Here is a 24,659-nt window from a genome sequence, read left to right as displayed (position 1 = left end):
AATATACAATTTGACATTTGGATGCAAGTCTTTTATTAAGGCGTTAGGTGGGTGTAAAAAAAAAAAATTAATTAAAATAAACAGATGATTTGATAAAGTTTTGTCGCAACCCACCAAAAAAGTACATCTGTAGAAACATTAAAGCCTTTAAAACGTCTCAAAGTAAATTTGGATGGATTTTTTTTTGTACTTCTTAGTAATTTACTTTGTACAAAGTGGCAAACTGTTCTTCGTAATGACAAACAGCTCTAGACCGCAAAATCTGGAGCCGATTTACGAGGCATTAGCAAACGCTGGAGATGTGGGGTGAGAGGACAATGGGAGCGATGAAAATAAAGTACATACAATCTAAACAGACGTAAAAAGCCAAGTTTTTCCACTGTTTATGAAGTTTATGAATTGCAGTGAGAGGAACATAAGCCTAAAGGAAATGATATTTATGATAAAATCCTTTCTGATTTATGGGTTTCCCCTTAACACAGAAGAGTGCACATATATACACATAAAGGCTTCACAGCGTTGTCAGGGGGACAGATACTGTACAATTTAGGAACATAATTGATGCTCCTTTGCTGAGTACTCAACAATAATTCTGTCTTGCGACTAATTGCCCACCGTGTCAGCTGTCCTGTATAAAATGAACTGACACCGAAGTCTCTCAGATTTTGCGTTTCTTCCATTCTGGCTCTTGGTCGGGCTCCTCATCCTCTGATTCCTCTGCAAACACGGGCTCTGGCTGGGTCCTAAAGGGATTAACAAAGAGGAATGATTTACCTGCTTCTTTAAACGTCTTCAGAGCAAAACAATGAAACGTACGAACAAAGAAAATCAGCAGAGCAAATGAGAAGTAATGGAGAAAGTTACATTTCTAGTGCACTGGAGTAAAGTTTTATTCTATATAGAATAAACATGGCTTACTGAAATTTAGGCCGTAAACTGAAACTTTCCAGATTAAAAATTTTTCAACACCAAAACATTAAACTAACCTGAAACGTTTTGAATGACTTGAATGAGTCTATTTAGCAACTGTCACTCCTGTGATCTGTTGGCCAGAGTCTCTGCAAGTTTATGATTATGATAAATGACTAACTGATCGTGTCAGCGCACGTGAGTTAAAAAAAATAAATAAAAAAACAAAAAAACCCTCCTGTGACGACTTTGGCTCGTTGAGTACCTGGAACGTCAGCCTTTGTGACTTTTTAGTAAAATTTCTTCGGTGTTCTAAGAAATGAAGGTAAAGTCGTGCAAAAAATGTCCAAAAAACTGAAACATTCATGCACAAAATGTACAACTATCTTCGCAGACCGCCATAAAAAAAGGCACTGGCATGTCGTTGTGCTACGCTAAGACAAGTTTATCACGGCCAACACGGCAGCTTTATTAAGTAGCATCCAAACTACGCAGGTGTGTGAAGATAAATACACACAGTTGGAGGGTTTTTGCAGTTTACCTCAGAGAATAATCTAAAATTCTTAGACCAAAGAACACTCTGACAAGAATGAAAATAAAAGTTTATTTGAAGGTGATCATCAGATTTAAAAAATACACACGAATGTCTGGTGATGTTGGGACCAGGCAGATTTTCTCCTAAAACAAACATCAGATTTATGAGACATAATTCCATTAAATGCTGTCAGATTTCTGATTATTGCCATTTTGTTTTAAACAATGTGCTTTAAGTTACACTGAGCTATGGTGTGTGCATACTATTGAGTCGTTTTTTTCTTTGTTGTTGTGTATTTTAATGCAAAAGCTCTTCACTCTGAGTGCTTGTTTTTGCACCTTTCAAATAAACATGCATAATTGCAACAAAAAATCTATAGCTGCTTGCAACACCTCTAAGCATTAACTGAATGTTTAAACCCCCAGAGAGCTGTAACGGTGAAAAGTAGCCCACTGTGTGAGCAGCCAGGCTAACGTACTTCATCTGATTTACCTACTACACTGTGTATCACAAGGATACTAAATTTAACTCGAGCTTGTTTGCCTGCAGTCTGAAAGACAGACTGTTTGATTTGGCTCAGATTTGTTCCACGCTTACATAGCTGTCGGATCCTGATAGTGATCTAAAACTGTCTGTTGCTCTCTGCTCTGCAGTTTCGAGTGCGTGAAACAGTACAGCTTTTTAAACATTTATGTGTCACACCGGTAAGAAGAAACCTACCTATGTGACACCTCGCAGTACTAAAAAGCAGACACACTCATCTTACACTGTCTGATAATGAGAGAGGGTGGGTGGGTGAGCAGGACAGAAACCGTCACATGGACACAGTGTGTGAATTATTCATGCATTTTTCTCTTACTCTGTGTATGCTGGAGCAATCCAATAAGGGTTCTCTGATGCTTCCTTGGCATGACGCAGGATGGCCTCTCGCGGGTTACTGTCGTCCGTTTTATCTAATGCGATGTTCTTCACAATGAATGACGACAACGTGCCGCCGTGAGCTGCGACTCTGCCTCCTCGGCCTGTCAGTGCACACAGTTAGTGGATTAGATCCAGCTGAGACTCATGAACATACAAAACGACGTGTAAATTACTGAAACTGTGCATCTTCTAAGAGTTCAGCGAATCCTAAATATCAGTAAAGTGTTACTTTGAATAGTTGGCAGTAAATCAGCATGTCCGTGCAAACGCAGCAATCCACCTCAACCAAAACGTTCACAAAGAGGTTGCTGCCAATCGTTCCCGGATGGTTGCGGAGCGGTCTCTAGGCCCGTGTTACTGGGGCCTCATTCACTTAACCCCACCTTAATAGACAGGAACATGAGCTGATCATCATAATGGGCAAACAGCAGATGTAAGGCTATGATGAGTGTCCTTTTCTCACCAGTGGATATTAGACCTCTTAACTAGCTAATGAGCTGAAGTTCTGAAAACCGGGATTTTACATTTTTCAACTTTGGCGACTTCACACGGCGTCACAGGACAATCCCAGACGTGTGAGATTTATTTACTCATATTGATGTACTACATATTAATCTATAGTACAAAATGAGATGTTGGAAAGTGATGAAATTTGTGGGTTAGGTAATTAATTTTTTGGCATCAGTGGGAAAAAACACGTAACCTTTCTCGATACTTAAATTCATGTGATCTGGGAGGAAAGCAGACTTCCAAACCTCCACTTAGCTTTGTTTTCAGTCTAGTTTGTGACACGAGGCTTTAAGAGAGAGGATGTTCCAGATGGCTGTTTAAAGATATAGATGTGACTCTCTTACTACTTTAAAACATAATGGGAACATTACGCTTTCTTCAATTATCGGGTTGTCACATATTTAATTTTTAGTCCCTCCACAAAGCAGCGCATACAAGCTCGGCTCTTTGCTGCAGCATCCGTATGCAGTTGGCTGGATTTGACTGCACTTAATGGAACTTTTGGGGGGGAAACTTCCTGCTTTCCAGAGAGGACAACTTAAAGGATCAAGGATATGATACACACACATGCACGCATACTTAAAACATGTAGGGATTTCCTGCTGAAGCTGGGCCATAGATTTGTTTGGGGATTGAGAGGCACCTCTTTCCATTGCTTGTAAGCATCCGGCCAACCACCAAACGTTACCTTGCAGTCATCCAAAGTCATTTTTCACAAAAAACAAACAATATAAAGTTCGTCTGTAATCTAAAAACCCAGGACCTGCTATCAAACATCCCACCTTTTCATGAAGTGGATCTTCTTTTTTCATTCGCAGACTGTTCAGTTTAGACTTGTGTCTTTTTCTCAACCTCATTGACACTTTTATTTGTTTCATTTATTTTACACACACACACACACACACACACACACACACACACACACACACACACACACACACTCACACACACACACACACACACACACACACACACTATATATATATATTTTTATTTTTTTATTTTTTTCTATTTGTTATCTTTAAGCAAAGTTTGTGTTTACTATTTATAAGCCTCTATAAGAGTTAAACGACTCATACACTATTTGGTATATATTGAAAAACAATTATTTCCTTGAATCCAAAACATTTGATTGGCCTCATGTGCAGCTTAAGGTAGACCTGTTGTGATTGGCCTAAACTTCCAAATGGCTTAAACATGTCTTTTGAACTTAAAAAAAAAAATCCCCACTGTGGAACCATTATATTGTTGCAAAGACATTGTGCTGAGGGATTAAGTGAAAAAACAGTGGTAGTGAAGAGACGGTGAGCCAGCTGGATACTGTGATACAGGAAACACTGTCTGGCCCTTTGCCATATTGAAACACAGCTCACAACGGTACCTATTATTATTTTTAGGTGTAGTATTTTGTAGAAGTGTGTTAAAAGGTGTCTTTAAAAAATATGAGGCAAGAGTAAATCTCTGAGAGACTGTTACAGCTCGACATCAGCTGGATTGCATAATACCGAGCATATCAACAATTACGGGTTTGCACATCTGCCTTGCACCAAATCTTGTAGGTGTCCAGTTATGAACATGACTCACATCCAAAACAAAAACAGCCGCTGAATTGCAGCCAAACCTGATTAATCTAATCTTGTTTAACATCACTTTTCATATCACCTTTGGTCCTTTCGTTTTCTTCTTGTTCACTTAACTTTTTGGTTTTTGCATTACTAATTTTAAAAACAGGCAACAACAACAACAAAAAAGAAAAAAAGAAGAAGAAAAGAGCATGTTACCTGGTCCAGACACCGGAGGCTCGGGTTTGTGGGATTTCTTTGGATCAAGTCTGTCCTTCTCCAGCTGTTTGCGTGTACTGCGCTGTCGGGCCTCTCTGAACATGGGTAAGGCATGAGCTGGAGACGCACAGAGTAAACAAGGACAATCAGTTGCTTAGGTAACTAAGACCAACACAACACTGCCACACAAATAAGTAGTCAAGGCACCGAGGAAATTGTCCTTAAAAAGTACAGACAGAAATAGAAACAGAAAGAAAATGAACACATTTCATGATTTCACCTACTGCACTGTTGGCATTAGATACACAGCGTACATGCAAAAACAGGCACTTGTACACAAATTATTTCCTTAGATCTAAAATCTATTTTATCGGCAAACCAGCATATCAGCTGTTCTCTGAGCCAGGATGCATCACGTTCCTCAAAAATAATGTTGAATATACAGGTTTTTCATGTCGCCTATATTAACTGATAAAACAATCACCAGAGTTTGTCAAATATCTTCACAGATATGGAGAACACAGTGTGCAAATATGTCACTAGCTTCATTTAAATACATTTTTGGATAGATTTGTGGGGATTTTTGGTGAACAAATAGACTTAGAAGGACACCAGGTGCACAGATGGTGACCACATGTTCAACTTTACTGACTTACACGCTTGATTTTTGAGCTAAATACAAATGTCTGACATCATTAGTCATGTACAAGTCCATATAGAGGCTTCACAAATCTCAAGCAATGAGCTAGATGACTGCATTGTGCAACAAAACAACCTCCTATTCCAAAAAGTACTCAGGTTATAATTGTTTATTTTATTTGGTTTGGTGCGCTTCCTTCTGAAATTGAACATTATCTACAAGGACGACCCTCAAGAATTTTGACCACTTATATTTCATAAACAAGGCCCCAGGTGACCCCCAGCAGCGTCCCACCTATTGTGTTCTTCTTCTGCTGTAATGCACACCAGCATATTCAATACAAGTTCCAATTCAGACAATCACTCTACTGCTTTTCACACTTTTGTGCACACCATCACAACAAGGGCCTCCAGTACTTAAACTCATGAGTGCATGAGTGAACTGGTGCCCTCAAAAGTGTGTGGTGTGTGTGTGTGTCTGTGAACAAGCCAGTTTGTGTTAGAAAGTGTGTATGCTGCTCTTATCCTCAGGGGTTACAAGGTGACACTCTAGTAAAGAGTTAGATAAAGTGATTTTCCATTCGGGCGTCCCATCAGTGTTAATTCTTCTGCGCCATGCTACATTAAGCAAAAAGGTTACTGTTAACAGATTCCCTCGCTTTTCTCAATGGGCCATCACTTGCTTCCTGTGCCTTCTAATTTTCCAATGCCAGGGCATCAAGTGCGTCACTCACCACTTTTGGCAGTCAAATGCCTGTCTACTTCACACCCTGTTGGCATGGCAATGAAATCACATGATGCATTTGAAAAGGTAGCCCAAACAATAAATGGCATTTGAATGGGGTCCTAGAAGCCAATCAGCAACGCCGAGTCGGCAGCTGTCACGGTCCTCTAGGTCTATGACTTCAGTCTGGGGCCACAGGAGTGAGAGGCACGCACCCAACAGATGACAACCTCGTGTGTTGGTGATATGACAGCATGACAGGTAGTGTTTGTGTGTGTGGTTAGACCAGCAGCGGATCACGCCAGCGGGGGTGGGAGAGGAGGTTGTCCCTAGCGTGATCCTGCATAACCGAAGACCACATGGCCATCGCGTGGCACAGTGCCCCTCCGGCTTTATATTCAATACTCCACACCCAACTCCATCTGCTAATGAACACCCTGAACACTCACTAATTCCTCACAAAGCCTCCACCCGTCATGAGATAAAGCGTGTCTGAATATTTGTGTATGCGTGTGTGTCTGAGAGGGAGACAGAAAGAGAAGCCAGAGCGGATGTAGGATGTAAACCAGGACTGGCATTTTAGTTCTCTCTGTCTGAAAAGAAACATGCTCTGCTTGTCACGTCACATTTCGAAGATGGTTGGCATTGTTTTGGTGATACTTCTTTTGTCCTGTTTAAATCCCACTGCCTTACTGTATGAAGCAGATTAGCAGATCGTCTGTGACTTGAGGGTGACATGATAAAAGCGGTATAAACTCACTGGCCACTTCGCTACTTACATCTCCTCAACTGCTCATTAATGCAAATATCCAATCAGCTGAGTATTTCAGAAACTACTGATCTACTATATTTTTTCACACTAGGATTTCTAGGGTTTACAGATAATGGTCTGAAAAAAAGAAAAAAAAATTGAATGAGCTCCAGTTCTCTGGGTGAAAATGCTTTGTTGATGTCAGAGGTGGAAGAGACTGATCAGACCACTTCAAGCTGATAGGAAGGAAACAATAACCCCAATAAGCACTTCTTACAACCAAGGTATACAGAAGAGCAACCCTGAACACACAATCGAGCCTTGAAGCAGTACAAGACCACAGTGTGAGCTCTGCCAGCTAGGAAACCGAGGCCACAATGCACAAAGGCTCATCACAATTAGACAACAGAGCATTGGAGAAATGTTGCTGGTCTGATGAGTCTTAATTTATGCTCTTAAATTCAGATAGCCGACTTAGAATTTGATTTAACCAACAAGAAAGCATGGATCCATCCTGCCAGGTATCAAAGGCTCAGGCTGGTGGTGGTACAATGGTAAGGGGGATATTACCTTGGAAAAGTTTAGGTCCCTTAGTCACGATTGTGCATCGTTTAAATGCAACACCCTACCTCAGTATTTTTGCTGACTATGTCGATCCTTTTATGACCACAGTGTACCCATCATCTGCTGGCTGCTTCCAGCCGGATAACACGGCGTGTCACAAACCTCAAATCAGCTCAGATTGTTTCTTGAACATGTGAGTTCACTGCACTCAAATGGCCTCCACAGTCTTCATATCTCAATTCAACAGAGCACCTTTAGAATGTGATGCAACGGGAGATTCACATCGTCCACGTGCAGCCGATAAATCTGCAGCCACTGTGCGATGCTGCCATGCCAATATGGACCAACATCTCTGTTACGTTTCGGTGTTGTCAGTGTTTTGTTTTTGCGTGACTGTCATGTGTTTCCTGTTTTACTTTGAAGGTCTGTTGTTATCTTAGTGTGTTCAGTTTACGCTTCCTTGTCTCGTCAGGTCTAATTTGCCCCAGCTGTGTTTCCCTCCTGTGGTCCATTCCCTGATTGCTCCTTCTATGTATTTAAGCCCTGTGTGTCAGTTGGTCATGTTCGCGATCTCCCCCGTGTTGTAAATAGATTTGTCGATACTTCGTTTTGGGATTTGGTGGAGAGCTTTAGTTTTCTTTCTCGTGTGTTTTTTTCTTATTGTTTATTCATACGTTGCACGCCGGTTGCCTAGGCCGGGGTGTAACATATGGGGGCTCGTCCGGGATTGCCTTCGCTGGGGGGTCCGGGGACCGCCCCAGCCTTTGTGTCTGCTGGAGGGTCCTCCAGCGAAGACAAACGAAGGCTGGAGCGGTCCCATGGACCCTCCAGCGAAGGCAGACGAAGGCTGGAGCGGTGCCTCGGACCCTCCAGCGAAGGCGGACAAAGGCTGAAGCGGTCCCTCCAACGGACCCTCCAGCGAAGACGGACGAAGCTGATGAAGGCTGGAGCGGTCCCACTGACCCTCCAGCAGACGACGAAGGCTGGAGCGGTCCCCGCCCTCCAGCGAGGCGATGGCGACGGTCCCACGACCCAGCAGACGACAAAGGCTGGGGCGGTCCCCCGGACCCCCCAGCGAAGGCAATCCCGGACGAGCCCCCATATGTTACACCCCGGCCTAGGCAACCAGCGTGCAACGTATGAAAATAAAAATAAGAAAAAAAACACACGAGAAAGAAAACTAAAGCTCTCCACCAAAATCCCAAAACGAAAGTATCGACAAATCTATTTACAACACGGGGGAGATCGCGAACATGACCAACTGACACACAGGGCTTAAATACATAGAAGGCGCAATCAGGGAATGGACCACAGGAGGGAAACACAGCTGGGGCAAATTAGACCTGACGAGACAAGGAAGGGTAAACTGAACACACTAAGATAACAACAGACCTTCAAAGTAAAACAGGAAACACATGACAGTCACGCAAAAACAAAACACTGACAACACCGAAACGTAACAATCTCTGAGAAATGCTTCCAACACCTTGTTGAATATATGTCACGAAGAATTCAACTCAGTACCCACCCAGTACTTAATAAAGTGGCCGATGAACATTTATGATTTGCATTAAAAAGGTGAGTGAACAAGCCCATCCAAGGTGCACCCTGGATGGGATAGACTCCAGCCCAACTATGACCCAGAATTGGACAAGCAGAAGCACATGGATGGATGGTGAAAATTAATAACACACACATTATTATTTGGAAAATGTGTTTTCTACACTTGTGTGTGGAGAAACTTACGTGTGATGATGTAGTCTTGTGTAAGAGCCTCTGCGTGTTTCTCTTTGCGCTTACTCTTCACTACGCACAGCTTAGCCCCCCTGGAAAGAGTTATACATGGTGCTATTTAAAAATATTTCATAGAATACGTTTATGATCCTGTGCGCTCCAGATTTATGGTTAGAAATATCAGAATTACTTGTTATTTAAATAAGTCTCACCTGAGAATTTCACAACATACTTCAGATAAGGCAAAAGTGAGAGATTTATCTGTAAAAGGTCTAAACCGAACATACCTGTGACTTTTAACGGGGTCATAATACACCTTAACCAGCCCATTTCCAGTTCCCACCATTATCTGGTTAAGTTTGGGGTGCCACAGGCAGCGGACAACACTCTGAAATACAAGCAAAAAGAGACAAAAACAAAATAAGTCACTTAAGCACTTTTCTACAGTTACCCAAGGCTGTATGTGTGAGGAGGTTATACTTTCAAACAGAGGTCTGCATCAGTTTAGGTGCCAGATTTACAGGCACATTTTTGCTCCTCAGCCAACAAAGGTAACAATCCTATTTTATTGTCCTGAGTATTGTGAGTGTGTGTGACCCAGGTTGGTTGTGATGCAGAGGGGATCAGTCCCAGCGTGCTCTGCTGCTCTAGTTGACTATATTTGGTTGTTGGGATGAGGCCTGGATCCCTCAGTCTGTGTGTGACAGATGGCCCAGTGCCAATACGCAAATGTGACCACATTTATCCAGAGGTTTGGTTGTGTGTGTGTGTCTGAGAGAGAGAAAGAAAAATACAGACAAAACAGGGGCAGAGTAAGAAATGTAGTCATAATGACGAAGACTCTGTTCATTCTGTGATATGCAAGTTACAGCAGAGAACTCGAAACCCCCTGCAGTTGTCTCTGCTTTCTTTGCACACGTTATTAGATCATCACAGCCTTCAGTGGTTAATTCTGGGCTATTGTTAACACACACTTTATCTGTGGATAAGCTTGTGGTCTGTATGTCCTGTAGTTGTACAGACATTTGGTACGTCTTTATATGGAACAGAGAAGGCAATCTGATGGGGTCTGGGACAGAAGCGTTGGATGGGGGTAGGTAGGACTATGACTGGGATGTCCTGGGATTCTGTGAGAGTGAAAGCTGCTTAACGCCCAGCTGTTCAGCTTCCCACCAGGATACCAGAGGAAGGCGTCTCAATAGCACACATGTGATCATCCATACACAAGCACGTACATGCACACAAAAGAACAGACAGGGGAGGACTTGTACATAAATGTACATAGAGGAAAACACGCCTAGCTCTTTGATATGAAAACTATAAAGAGTCTACAAGTGTTCTATAAACCAAGATATTCTTTCACAGCATGAAAGAATAAAATTGCTTTACGCTGACCCATTTTCCAAACACACAAGACTATCTATGCTTTCGGTAAATTAAAATCACACAACCAGGCTTCGTTTTACTCACACCTCATACATATTTGCACCATCAAGCCATTAGCTCAGTGGTGTGTCACTCATGAGACAGACGAGGGTTAATCTGCTCAACCAGATGAGCCAGCTGTAATTAATTGGAGGATCTAGAAAAATGCTAGAAACAGAACGTGCCGAACACACGCCTCGCATACTCTTTTCTTACAATGGGACATGCATAATTTGAGTTAATAATTCCAATACAAATGCATGTGCAATACATACACTGGCTCATTCACCTAGTCTCACACACACTCATCCAGCACTGAAACTATTTGGTCTGGGATAGATGCGTGTCCCAACACATACCAGCGTGCATGAATTATAATTTCACAAACTGTGGATTTGTTTCAGTTTAAATGTGTAATTAATTGGCCTATCAAAGTTGCTAAAGCAACAAAAGACAGTCATGCAGAGAAATGCAGACATTCACTTCACAGGTCCTGTCAAAGCACGCACTCAGAAAAGCCAATGCAACAGGATGAGTGACAAAGAGGCCAGAACAGCTACCTAGTCAAGTTAAAAAAACAACAACAACCAAGCAAAATATGCTTGTTGATACCTCTGAAAATAACTGTGTTAACAGTGGAGCAAATCTAACATAAAAACCTGAGCAGCCTAAAACGACCTAGGTCAGCGGAGCCAATCCCAGCTGCACCCACCGAAAAACCCACAGCCAAGCACAGCTCAGTCCAGTCCAGACTGCTTTCCAGATATTCAGAGAAGCATGTTTATACTCCAGGAACCCCTGTTTACACTTCAAGTCCACAAAATTACATCACATTATGAGAGAGGAAACTTTAATCAGTCAGTTCTTCAGTAACATGCTTCTACGTTCCATCAGATTAAAATAACGAAGACTGACTATGGATAAACATAACAACAGCCACTTGGCCAATATATATGCCGATTATGAAATAAGGCACTAATGAGACATAACAGTCAGTTGTAGTTCTTGTTTGGCTGCTGGTGAGTGGATCCAAATGTGCACTGCTTCTGAAAGACTGAGTTATAATGGTTAAATGAAAGCAGCAGAGGGAAAAAAGAGAGAAGAATGCTAGTTTAAGCAACTCCGCTACACAGTAAGAGGGCGACGCTCCAAGAAGTCTACAAATAGCACAAACTACCTGACTGGAACTCTATGCTGACTTCCAAGGTACGCTTGGTAAGAGAAAACACAGGACACAGGTAAGTGTCAAAAGTCCCCTTTAAAGGTATGGTAAAGAGAACCGCTGACTTTCAGTGAGCTGTAAAAGAAGAACAGCTCACTTCAGAGGTTTTGTTTTTGTAGCTAAAGGAAAGAAGAAAATTAAATGTTGGTATCTGCACTTTAAACACTGTACAGTTATTCAGCGCTGGAGGTTTGGAGATGCATTTATGCATCTTACTTTAAAAGGTGCTCGATTTCCAGAAATGAAGCACTGATCAAGCAGAATTCAAAGCACCAATTAACGTCTAATTCTTGCTATATTAGACTTTGCAACAAAATTTTAAGTTTCTACCAAAATCTCTAATTTTTTCCAATCTTTACCCAAATATGCTAGACCATTCCTCACATTATCTTTTAGGAGCTCAGTCATTTAGAAGAGGTGTAAGGCAGAGCAGCCAATACTCCACACTGAATAAAGCCAGGAGAGATTGGTTTGGGCATCTGTGAATGTTCTGGGTATGCTGAAGAGATTTCATCTTTCTGCTAGCTTGGAAACACCTCAATGTCACCATTAAGTTGCTAGAGTCTCCCCAGCCACGTTGCCTAGGGAGACTGAGGTCTATATTATCTATGCTTATGGCTCACTCACACTAAAGCAGAGATAAGACAGCAACCTTCTTTAGACTAGAGGGCAAAAAAAAAAATCTGTGTTTGCCCAGAGTTTGATGTTGCAGCATCTTCAGTCTTTGGGTGACCACTTTGGACTGCAAGGTGAATGCACAGGGCACCTGATAGGAGGCAACCTGTCTCCAAGCAAATGCAGTCCAACTTGGACTGACGGCACTCACTTTCAGACAAACTGGTGAAGATCTGCATAACTTGTAAACACAGAGTGCCAGAACATTGCAGCCTTGGGTAGTCTGCGTTGATGAGCTCAACAACTCTGTGATGAGTCTCTTTCCAATAAGGGACTAAAATCAACTGGTTGTATTCTGGTCATATTCCTATATAAAAACGTTACCGGGTGCCTATGTCATTCTGCAATTAAACTGCAAGTACATTACCATTTATTGAGGAGTTTCTGAATTTACAATTGTACTCTCTGAGGTTCTGGCTGGACTTTGAATGCAAATAGCCAGTGTAAATTTCAGTTTAATGTGAATGTAGATGACAGAGTTGCAGCAGACATATTTGCGATTTTCACGAAGTTGTCACAGACAGCACACGGATACAATAATTTTGGCTGTGCCACAGTGACCAAGCACTGCTTTTACTAGTAGAATGGCAGCATTAGACTGTTGCACCCAGCTAAGTTGCAGGAAATAGATGGATGGAAGCACAACCAATCATCATCATTGTGTTTACAATCTCAGGTATCATTGGAAAGTGGACTACTGGCCTTGAGGTCTGAACTTTGCCATTGTGATTCTGCTTGTGGAGTATCAATAATATATGGCCAATACCGCGTGAATAACGTGAATTAAATTTGTGATTTGAGTGACGTATCAAATTAATATTATTTACTACACAGCAACAGTAGAGACATAACAGAAGAAAAAGGTTCCATACAGCAAACGTCCTCAGATGGATTTTCCCACAGCAGGAAATGTCATTATATAAAGTATTTATGGTGCACATATGTAGTTGGGATCAAATGTGCATATATAGATAAAATGACAATCGGCACACAGAAGTAGGCACACACACACAGATTTACAGAAAGTGCATAAGTGCTGCAGGGTTCAGCCTCCATTTGAAATGCAGCCAAAGCTTGATGCTTTTTTAGTAAACAGGATCTCACCTGGTTTCTGACCCATCTGATGGACTAAGATAAGCTTAAGCGTGTCTGAAATATTTACCAAACAAGCCTGAAACAGCCTCTGCTCCTGAGCGCACCCCAGAATCCAGGTCTGGGGTTATGTAGACTGTTTAGTTAGAAATGATTGGTGGCCCTTCCTTTCACTCGCCTGCTTGGTACGCCACTTTATAAAGACTGCACTTAAATTCTGGAGCCATCCGAGAGCTGACGGCTGATGTAAACATAGTAAATAGCACATTCATCAGGTTCACCGAGTGCATGCTGGAGATAACTGATCTGCTGCACAAAACTAAATTCACACATCAAAATTACTTTAGAAAATCGAATTAACGTACTGATACGAGCAGGTGTGGGTGACCGATTTATATTTGAACTGCTGTGTTGTTGGTCAGCGGGTGGGGTGAAGAAGTTTATTAACTCAACACAAGAAAAAAAATGGTCTAAGCTAGACAGTCTATAAATCATTCCTCCTGCAACCAACCACGCTTTTAAATCATGTTTTAGAAGAAGTTATGATTCTTAAACACAAACATTTCTTTGTTTCTTACTTTATTTCTGTGTCCCTGTGGGCCAACAAACTGAGGGGTTTTAGGACATATAAAAGCAAATAAATCAGGTTGAGACAGAATCCATATCAGGATTAAGTTCCTTTTGGAGGGAAAAGACATCAGTCAAAGTAGTCAGACCCAAAGAAGACAACAGGATTGCTGGTTTTTGTTCATTTAAGGTTTTTGTCTGTGTGGTAGAAATTTAACTCACATTTGTGGAGACAGCGACAGACTTTTTTTCAATGATAAGCACCCACGAGCCCGTGCCGTGACTTCTGTTACAAAGCCATGCCATGTTTCTAATGTGACATCCATTGAAATCTACTCAAACCATCCCACAGAAAAATTCTTTACTTGTAAAAACAGAGCCCCTTTTAACTGAATGCTGTTTTGCTGTTCTAGCATTACACAACTTTCATTCTTATTTTGTTTTATTTAAGACTTTTTTGAAACATGCAGCTGGTATAAAAATAAAAAGTGTAATAAAATTAGGCAACTATTTGATATGTTGCCATTATCTGGCTTAAAAATAGGGCTTTGGTGGATTGTATCATTGCATTCTGTTTTCATTTACATTTCACAGTGTGTCCAAACTATTTTGCAAATGGGGTTGTAAATTTTGGGAGTTTAGTACAATTAACACAAATAAAAGCACTGCCAAGACGACTTGCAGCCTGCATCATTCCTTAATCTAAAATCTTTTTTTCTGCGGCATTAGGCTGGATTTTGTGGGAAATCTACTGGATTTCTGTACGGCTCACAGTGTGAAAAGACAGGAAGAGGTATTTTGCCATCCTTTAAGTGAAACTGAGCTGACACTTCCAGAGGTTCTTCGAATGGCAGATGGTGGAGCAAGTGAAAGGCCAATGGAAAAATCACTTCCAAATGTTTACCCTCTTCAGTAAAGGGAAAGAGAAGACAAACGTCCACAGAGTGATGCAAAGGAGGAGGAGGCTGTTAAGTTCTGCACAGACTCTTTGACCCAAAGAATCTGAGGTCTTTTGTTTTAATGCTACCTATAGTTAAAGTGAGAGCAAATGTTATAACCACAAGTGTGTAAGTGTTTGTGAGGCTTTTCAAATACTTAAATAAAAGACAACTTTAACTGCTTTGTCTAAATGACTGAGAACTACACATAAAATATGTGGATTATGGTGTTTGCAGATTAATAATGCCACCGTTTCTGAATGACAGCATTATCATTACACTCAGAGGTCAAGTGTACGTGTCAGTGTTTAGTCCTGTCAGGTTTGTGGAGTGTCGTCTTCTAACTGTCACCAATCAGAAGCCCTAGCTATTTAGAGAGCAGAAGACTTTTAAAAAAGCAAGACCACTCACGCAGAGAAGAAATGTGGCTTTGAATTTCATAAACAATAACGAAAAACTTGGTAGGTATCTTGGTACATACACTTCATGGTATTGGTGTGTCAATCAGTTGACAGTGAGGGGGTACCACGATGTTAAAACAAGCTGTTCTTTTTTGGCAACATTGTAACCAACAGAGAAATCAGAGAATTCATTTTGTGTCGACAACATGGGCAATATGACAAAAGTTACCAAGTGTATGGACACCTGAAAGCTTAGATTTAAACTCAGTCATTTTATTTAAGACAGCTAAATTGCAATTATAAAACAGGAATGAATAATGTTTAATTTCAGGTTTAATTAAAAAACGGACCATTTTTCCACTCCCGTCAGTTAGTGCAGCTGAGCAGTGGGGTGTGCACTTAGTGTGAATGCTGTGCCAAGTTTTGCAAGATAACAGCAGCTGGCTGGCAGGGTTGGAGGACACACACACACACACACACACACACACACACACACACACACACACACACACACACACACACACACACACACACACACACACACACACACACACACACACAGTCTTTTCTCTTTCCCCTCTCCTTCTTGTTCATTCAATGGCCTATGTGGAAGGAGCATGCCTCAGCCGAGGAAACTGAGTTAGAAAGCATTAGTTTCAGTCAGGACTCAATGTTATGTCTATAGATAGACACCATTAAATCTCTGAAAAGGGTTTGACGATTGAGAGAAAGAGGCGGAGGAGCAGGAAGCAGCAAAAAAAGTGCTTTCTACTGTAGAAAGCACCTCTGCAAATCATTTCAGCACCTATGGCTGGTTGCCCACACCAAATGGATTTCTGAGAAAGCGGGATTAGTGTAAAAGTACAGAGCATGCTCATGTGTCTGACAGAGTACTCTGTATGTGGGAATGGGACGTGTGGATTGTGTTTTTAGATAATTAAATTTCAAATATAACTCAAAGGCAGTGCGCATAAAAGTGTCAATAGCTGTCCTGCCAATAGGTTTGTGGGAATATTGCAGTAAGGAAAGGTCACATTGCCCCACTTTTACCTTTAACTTGCCTTTATTCTCCTTCAAAACTCAGCTCATAGAGCTCCGATTTTTTTTTTCTTACCTCAATGATGCTATATTATACTTTGTTTACAGTTGAATTCTGCTCACACACAGTGATTTACAGAGGAAAATGTCTAGTCACTGCCAGACAACTGTGCTACTTATTAGATAGAGAAAAAGAAAAAACCAAACCCACATTTCTTTATCTGCAGAAAGTCATTCTTTAGCTCAAATGATAATTTAAGGCAGTTTTGTAGAGTTGTTTATTGAGTTTAGCTCAAATTCTGCAACGCACATTTCAAGCTGAAATCATAAAAAAGCAGTGGAATGCATTGGGCTAAACAGATCTTTAAATGAGTCCTTAGACTACTGCTGTTGTGTTTTCAAAACATTTTAAATGCTTCAGTTTTGCTTGAGCGCAAACCACTTATGTTGAGAAGGAATGACTGTCATATTGATTTCATTATGTGTCATTGTGTATTCATCATCTTTTCCACTGCTCGTTATGTGTTCAAGGTCACCGTTTTGTTTGTAACTAACATATCACATCAACGAGCTGGAAAACATCTTGTTGCTGTGGTTGTTGGGGATTTGAGGCAGAACTTACTGCGTTGGTGACATCTATTTCGTAGACCCTCTGAAACGAAATGCGGTCAAAGAAAACAAGCTTCCCATTTCCTTCATCTTTCTTCACCGACGTCCCCGTCACCAGAAGCTTGTCATCTGGGCTAAAACAGCAGTCGGTCCTAACAGGGAAAGTTACAGACATGCATTATTGGGTAATAATGCATATGTAAGCACTTACAGCAACAAACAGGCAGATTATAATTAAGATGACAGTTAAGACTCTCACATGGAAAAGTAGTTGGTCAGACCACTAACTCCATTCACTGGCTTCCTGAAGTTGCGTATATCCCACATCTTGAGAGTGTCATCGCCTAGGGGGGGGGAAAAAATAACAGTTGAGGACAAAAGGCAAACTGTAAATTGTGAGTCACCACAGACAAAACTTTCCTGAAGGTTATTTACTTTACTATAGTGCAGCGCATCCTCCTTAACATAGAACGAGGCTGTATGAGTTATTTTTCATTTACATTACAGAATAATGTGAAGCGGAGGTCTCCTATGCAGAGTTATTCCAGTTTACCTTTGTGCTAGACATCTCTTCTCCAGATTACATACCAAGCTAAGTCTGCAGGGTGTTGCTGTTAATGATCCATGCTTATTTGTATACTCAGACTGAAAAGCCACTGCTTCCCAACAGTGATCTTTGACCTTAAAACAGACCCTCTTAGCTTGGGTACTGATGACCAGAACTTCAAATTGTGGCTGTTAAGCTTGGCAGATAAGGGTAAGGCTTTTTTAAAAAACTTTATTTAATGTTCTGTTTTTTTTTTACCTCCACGTGAAGCAAGCATCGTGCCATCATAAGAAAAGCTGAGGCACGAGGTGTCCGATCCTGGGGTGTGGGCTTGCCGACAGTGGAACTTTGTATGAACCTAGAAAGACGGAAAAAGAGAAAGCGAAGCATTAGCGACATCACTTTCTACAAGCCATGGTGCAGGTTTATGGTTTCATAATGATGTATATTACAACTGCATGATACAGATCCTATCTAAAGATCCCAGTTCGCTTCTGTTTGTTTTGCAAGTGACACAAATAGAAAGAACTGGACAAAAATGTTAAACATGTTAATATTTATCACATAAACATCACAGACAAAGCGACAGCTAGAAAAAAAATGCGACAAGTCTTGATAAGTAGTTTTTCCATAAACACAACGTTTTTTCGGTCAATATTAATCATCAGTGTTAAAAAGAGTTATTACAACCTCTTGATAAACCACTGCATGGAACTGCCACTGCTCTGCTTCAGTAGCAAGACATTTTAGTCTTGCTGTAGTAACAAAAAGACCTTTTCATTCCCTGTGTTTTCCAAACAACACACGGTTCCCATTTGCACTATGAGCACCAAATTATATATTTAACTATAAAGCCCTCTTAGAGCCTATGAAATACCAACAAGACACCACACTCTCCACTCTTTTCAGCAAGACCACAGACATTTATCTTGGCAAGTTTTTAAGTCCCTGCCTGACAGATGGTATTTTGATTTTTTCCTACCTGAAATGGTATTCTAATACTCTTACTGCACACAGTTTAGTAGCCTGCAACAGGCGAAAGACACACTATCACTGCCAGGGGTCACTCTTTGGTATATTAGCCATCTTTGAATGAGTGGTTTGCCACAATCGGCACCCAGTAACAACAGCTAGCAATGCACAATATCAACAATTCCACTTCTCGACAACATGTGCAACAAGCATAGATGACAGTAGCAGCTAGTGGAGTGGACAAGATTATTTTTCATACTCTTCAAAGTGTGGCTATTAAGTATTAATTTAATAATATATGTTCTGTTCAATTTTTAATTATTATTATTTGAGGAAATAATTTGGCACAGAAATTGTGAAATATTAATGGGCTCTGGTGCCACTAATATATGGATTTTCACAAGGTTCTGTTTCTGAGCCCTTAATTTCTACTTACACGTTGATGCTTTGCCATAATATTTTTTTAAAAAATCCTTATATTTTAAGAAGCTTATGTTCAGTAAGAGAGATCTATGTTCAGTTTGGTTCCAGTATTCCTGGGTGCTCGGGCTAATCAACTGTTTATAATATAAACAGTTGATTAGCTGATTGATTATATCAATCTCAGCTCTGCAGTCATCACTTTGGCCCAATCATTTTCTTGCCTGCCTTCTGCGAGTCAATCAGACTCTGTTACATGTGCTTTAAATGCCATTGCGCTTATGTCATTCTGCCCTTTGTGCATCCTGCCTCAACTCCACCTCATCCTAGTCAGTAAGAGACTGGGATGATCAGCCTGCTTCATCTCTGCCACCGCCAGTGATTACACACTTCCATGAAATGCTCATGACACACAGTTATAGTTTCAAGCTAATGGAAAACAAGGTCTACATATGCACAGCTGATTCCAGTAACTGGTTGGCATAAGACTCTAAGCATTTAAAATGAAAAAGTTTATTATCATAGTTCTAACTAATTACCCTCGATTTTACCCATTATCATTAAATACCTCAGTGCTGACTAGCATAATAACTGTTATTCAGTCATAATTTTCCATTGGGTAAGAAGCCGGGTACACCCTGGACAGGTTGTCAATCTGTCACACACAGACAGGCAACCAATCACACCCATGTTCACACCTGCGGTCAGTTTAGACTCATCAATTAACCTAATCCCATGTATGTCTTTGGACTGTGGGAGAAAACCCACAGAAACATAAAGAGATCCACACGGGAAAGTCCACTTCAGACTGGAGTCAAACCCAGGACCTTCTTGCTGTGAGGCAACAGGGATAGCCACTGCCTCCTGTCATATAATTTTCCAGTTTAAGACAGAAAAATGTCAATCATTTTTATTTGGCAGGAATTTAGAAACTGTACTTTATGCTCAAATGTGAAGATTTATTTTGTCCCGAGTGAATGTAAACTGAATACTTTTTTTGGGTTTGATTTTTGTTTTTACTGAATCAGCATATTAGTTGACTTTTGAAAATAACTGTTATTTTGCTAAATGGGTATGTGCAATTCTAAAACAGAGCTGGTACAGTTGCATCCCAACAGGCTACAGGGCAAAAGCAGCTGCAATGAAAACATAGGGGTAAATTGCACATCGCAAATTACAACCTTGAGGCAGCGTTTTCACTAAATTGTGAGTAAAGTTCTGCCCTTGTGAACATTTCCTTGGGATGTTGCTATATACAGAATGAGAACGTGATCCTACTCATCTTGGCTGTGATGACGAGCATGTATCAGTGAAAGCTAAGAAGGCTAAATGGCATTTCATTCGAGGTCATGGTATAGAGGTGAGAAAAGACAGAGTGAATGGACTTATCTTTGTAGTCTGCAGGGTAAAGACAGATAATAAGATTTAAACGATTATTCCTGACGATTCCCAGCCAAATCAAACGTCTACCCTGTATAAATAGTGGTTCCCAACACGCCTGTACCATTTCTTGCACTTCCTGAGTGCAAAAAGAGCAAGAGATTAACAGAATTGTAGATTTTCGTCTAGAGATGTTTTTTTTCCATTGCTGATTCATCTAATAATTTTCCAAATCAATCAACTAGGCAATCCAAGAGCTCATGGGGATATCCAGAATGCTTGCCCCTAGTAACCATCCTTTCTCTCTGCTTCCTCCCGTTTACTTCCCAGCGCCTTTTACCTGAGAACAGTCAGATTTCAAAGATCGATCATTAATAGGCGCTGATGAAGCAACAGTCTGGGAAGTAGGCTTGCTAACACTCAAACAAACATAACCTTGGTTTATATAGCTCCACTTTCATTAATCCCAAACGGAATGCAAATAAATCAGTGGAAAGAGAATTGCAGAAACGCAGGCTTTAGACCAAAAAAAAGAGACGGATAAGGAATTTGAAGCACACAGTGTGGAAGACAGATAAGGCAGAAATATAGAGAAAAGCTGGCAAAAACTGCAGGAGAGAGTGGAGCGTGAGGTGAATGAGTGATGTGCCCTGGCGATAACAGAAGGAAACGAGGCCATACTTCACTTCCAAAGTAAGTGGAGGGAAGTTATTAACTTGCACGAGACAGATAACACTGTTACCTTGGACTGTAGATAACGTGGATTACACTTCTTCAGGCCTCAGCCATTTAGTCTCTGTAGTCTCTCCTGGAATAATTTTCTGCTCCCCATCATAATTTTACTCATAGATTGCTTCTGACTTATTTCCATTTTTCTCCACAATTATCTTACAAATATCTGCCTATTCATTTTTTACTCCACCAAAATTGACTTGGTGGAAAGTGCGAAGCCAAGAGGTCAATTTAATACAGAAACTGGATTTTTTTTTTTAATCTTATGCAAGCTATTTCAGTGCTAATAAGTAGCAGATAAAACATAACATATAATATGCGTAGCCCTTGGAAGACCCCATTTTAATCCTGCAATCACTTGCAATGACCATTGTGACTACTGAGCTTTGCAAATGGGCAATAGGGGCGTATCCAAACATGCATTCATGTAACTCTGCACCCATTCTATGGATGTAACCACCAACTGGGTGGAGTCAGGACACTGTGAACAGGAGGCTTTTGCTCATGAACAATTTTCTTGTAATTATCTTGTCTTAGCATGTTGCTCAGTTGCACACCATGAAATTAGCCAGCGGAGCAGATATGAACTGAGGCTCCTTTTAGGGGTTTGTAGGAAAATGTGCATAAGCGGTGCAGTCTCAGGGTGAGAACAAATGGCATCAAACATGTAAATATTACAACATAAATATTCAGCGAGGGGAAGGTGATGAAATCTTCTTTACATAACTCCACGAAAGAACTGCACAGATGTGCTTTTTTCCCATCTGAATCAACCTGTTCCGTGACCTCAAAATGCACAGCCGCAGTTTTCGTCAGCTCGACTAATAAGAAAAGTTATGAGTACTTGTTCAACCTGTGATGAATCACTCCGCGATGTGGTTTTTCTTCTTCTTTTCATCTGACATCTTTCTTTCTAAGATGAACACCATCTGCTGTAAGCACATGCTGTGTTTTGACCCCTTTCATGTTCTTTTGTTACATTATACTTTTGTCTGTGTGTTTTCTTTGAACTGAAAATACGTTTCAGCACTTCCTTTTGTCATCCAAACAAACAACCAGACAGCAGATAGGAAAACCCTTGCCTGAATCTGGAGTAAATTATCAAAAAATGAAAAGGAAAAAACTGAGAAAAAGATGCTAAATGGGTATAAATATAAGACAGAGGGTTGTTTTTTCATAAATAGTTTATACAGAAACTGGGGGAAAGCAGCACCTTTAATAGGTAGTTTGTGGTTGTTCTAGATGCATACTGCAAACATACACCCCCGTCAGCTATTTCTAGATCATATACTGCTGTTGTGAAAGCTTGAGTATTTATTTACTGTCCTGATGTTGGCTGGCATTAGCAGATGCCATTGCGTTTGCTTCCTGTGCTAATCTACACAGCCGGCCTGTGAAACCAGATTCTCGTACACTGTTTGAAACTTCACTCGCGCCTTGTGACATCCTCTGTAAGCTGTAGCCTCTTCTCCAGCCAGCAGGCACGAAGCTAAATGATTAAGATTTTTTTCAGAAAGCTAATGTGCGTATTTTTATAAACAGCATCCAGTAAATTATGAAAGTCTTCCATATATGCGTGCACGTATGCGCACACACATTCGGCAGCACGAGCTGATACATAGCTGAAGGAACACAGCATTGGGTTTCATCCTGAGCAGACTATGATAACAATCTACCGCAGCGCCAACTGTTCCAAATCACGCTATCAGAGCATTACATAAATACTGCAGGGCTCTTTATCTCAGCTCCTTTCATACTTTTACAACAGCACACCTGAAAGACTTGATGAACAGTGTTCAGTTAGTTTCACATCTCATTCTGACCTCTGTTACTCCCTGAGGATCGAGTGGCCAAACCACAGTCCTAACAGCTGCTCTGATCTTTCATGGAAATCAACAAGTGGTGGTGGCGAAGAGGTTCTAGATAATCCAAATGTTCGCTATGGTAAAGTAACTGTATTCCTCTATGTCTCAGTTACAAAAGGCTATAGATGGCAGGAATATTTTGCACATGCTTCTCTTTTCTTCCAAGTCCCTTCAAGGTCAAAAAAGGACACAACAATGAAAGCGTTGGCATTGCTTTCCACTTCTCTAACATCTTTTAGTGGACCTAGACTGTATGTATAAGACGGAGATAGTCTTGATGTTTTGAAAACTTACGTGATGAGCAACGGGTGGATCTGACAGTAATCTAAAAGCGAGTGACACTAAGGTCATAAATTCAGAGAACAAAATAAGCTATAGGCTTCTCTATAATGGGGATTTCTTTTTTCAATTAGAAGAGTTGCCTCCTGCTGGGTATTAGAAAGAATGCAGGTTTAAGGCGCTACCACAGTGGTTTCACTTTTCAGACATGTCTAATTGTCGATACAGCGCCTATGAGAAGTCCCATATACAGCATAGTCAGACAGAGAATCAAAGTGTGTGGCAATGAGAAAAACAATGAGCAAGTCAAAATGACGGGACTAAGATATGACTAAGATGTCATAAATGTTTATGATTATGATGTCTCTAGAGTGCTTGGTGGATTTATTCATTTTTAGATGCTCTCACGTGTTGTCAAATCCTAGATCATTTAGAAACACGAGTTGACTTTAAGAGGTTCTGATCGCCTTTCCTAATTTATCTTTGAGCACCCACTGGATTTACTACTTTACAGTCAAAATACTATGTTCTGAAGGTGCGTTAATCAAACTTCTAGAGGACCCTGCACTGAGAGGTTCATGGCAGTAAGCTATTCAGTGGCATTTTACTAGCTTCCCTTGTAATCAGTGCTAATTTCGTTGACCAATAATTTTCATCACAGTTTTATTAATGACAATTTTTTTTTCTGGTGAAAGCAAGACGATAACTAAACAAAAGCTAATGCACAAGTTAAAAAAAGCTGATGAAAGGTGTTAACACTTTCATCAACGAGCAAAAACGAGAGGCATGCTGGAGAGACGAGATCCAATCGAAACTAATTAAAGTGTGTAGAAAGGTGGGACGCATTTGGAAGTGATCCAATCAGAAGTGATGTCCTTCTATGGTAAGGTTAGATGAGCACATTTAATCTGTCCCCAGGAAACGGTACAACTATTTACTGTACTCCCTGTTTCTAATGAAAACTCAGCAAAATGTTAACGCTTTGGAGGAAGAGACGGGTGGGCATAGGGACACATTTCACACGAAGCAGGTCTCACAGGTAAAAAAAAAAAAAATGTTTACACTCTATATTTTGGTCAACTGAATCAACTTTAGATTTAGTCTACTGTAATCTTATGACATTTAGTCTAATAAAATGAAACAATTCAGATGCTTAAATTATGAATAAAACTAAATGGCATTTTAGTAAAAAAACAAACTATGACTAAAACAACCTCAAAATCTGTTGTCAAGATTAATGCTGCTTGTTTAACTTCCCAAACAAAAACCTGATCTATGCTATGAATTTTTAAAGGTCTTTTCCTAGTTTGAGGATCTCATCGGTATATTTGATGTCTCTGGCAAGACAAAAACCTTGACTTACTAAACATTAAGTAAGTCGATGTTCTCACACATGTAATAATGAAGTCAATAATGAACTACCTCTGAA

General features: G+C 40.6%; 1 protein-coding gene across 1 annotated transcript in view; it reads right to left on the bottom strand.

The window, feature by feature from the left end:
• Positions 1–24: 24 nt before the first annotated feature.
• LOC102292604 (WD repeat-containing protein 70) overlaps positions 25–24,659 on the bottom strand; it is a 44,006-nt gene continuing 19,371 nt past the window's right edge. The window contains exons 11-18 of the mRNA XM_005934715.3: positions 17,841–17,940; positions 17,295–17,379; positions 17,049–17,187; positions 9,356–9,456; positions 9,081–9,160; positions 4,657–4,773; positions 2,304–2,466; positions 25–743 (exon numbers count right to left, since the gene is read on the bottom strand). Of these exons, the coding sequence (XP_005934777.1) occupies positions 659–743; positions 2,304–2,466; positions 4,657–4,773; positions 9,081–9,160; positions 9,356–9,456; positions 17,049–17,187; positions 17,295–17,379; positions 17,841–17,940 (870 nt within the window). The 3' untranslated portion in view covers positions 25–658. The remainder of the gene's footprint in view (positions 744–2,303; positions 2,467–4,656; positions 4,774–9,080; positions 9,161–9,355; positions 9,457–17,048; positions 17,188–17,294; positions 17,380–17,840; positions 17,941–24,659) is intronic.

The sequence above is a fragment of the Haplochromis burtoni genome, unplaced genomic scaffold (genome assembly GCF_018398535.1).
Source record: "Haplochromis burtoni strain Fernald_Lab_line unplaced genomic scaffold, NCSU_Asbu1 Contig_182, whole genome shotgun sequence".
Taxonomy (NCBI): domain Eukaryota; kingdom Metazoa; phylum Chordata; class Actinopteri; order Cichliformes; family Cichlidae; genus Haplochromis; species Haplochromis burtoni.
This window is presented reverse-complemented; position numbering and strand designations above follow the sequence as displayed.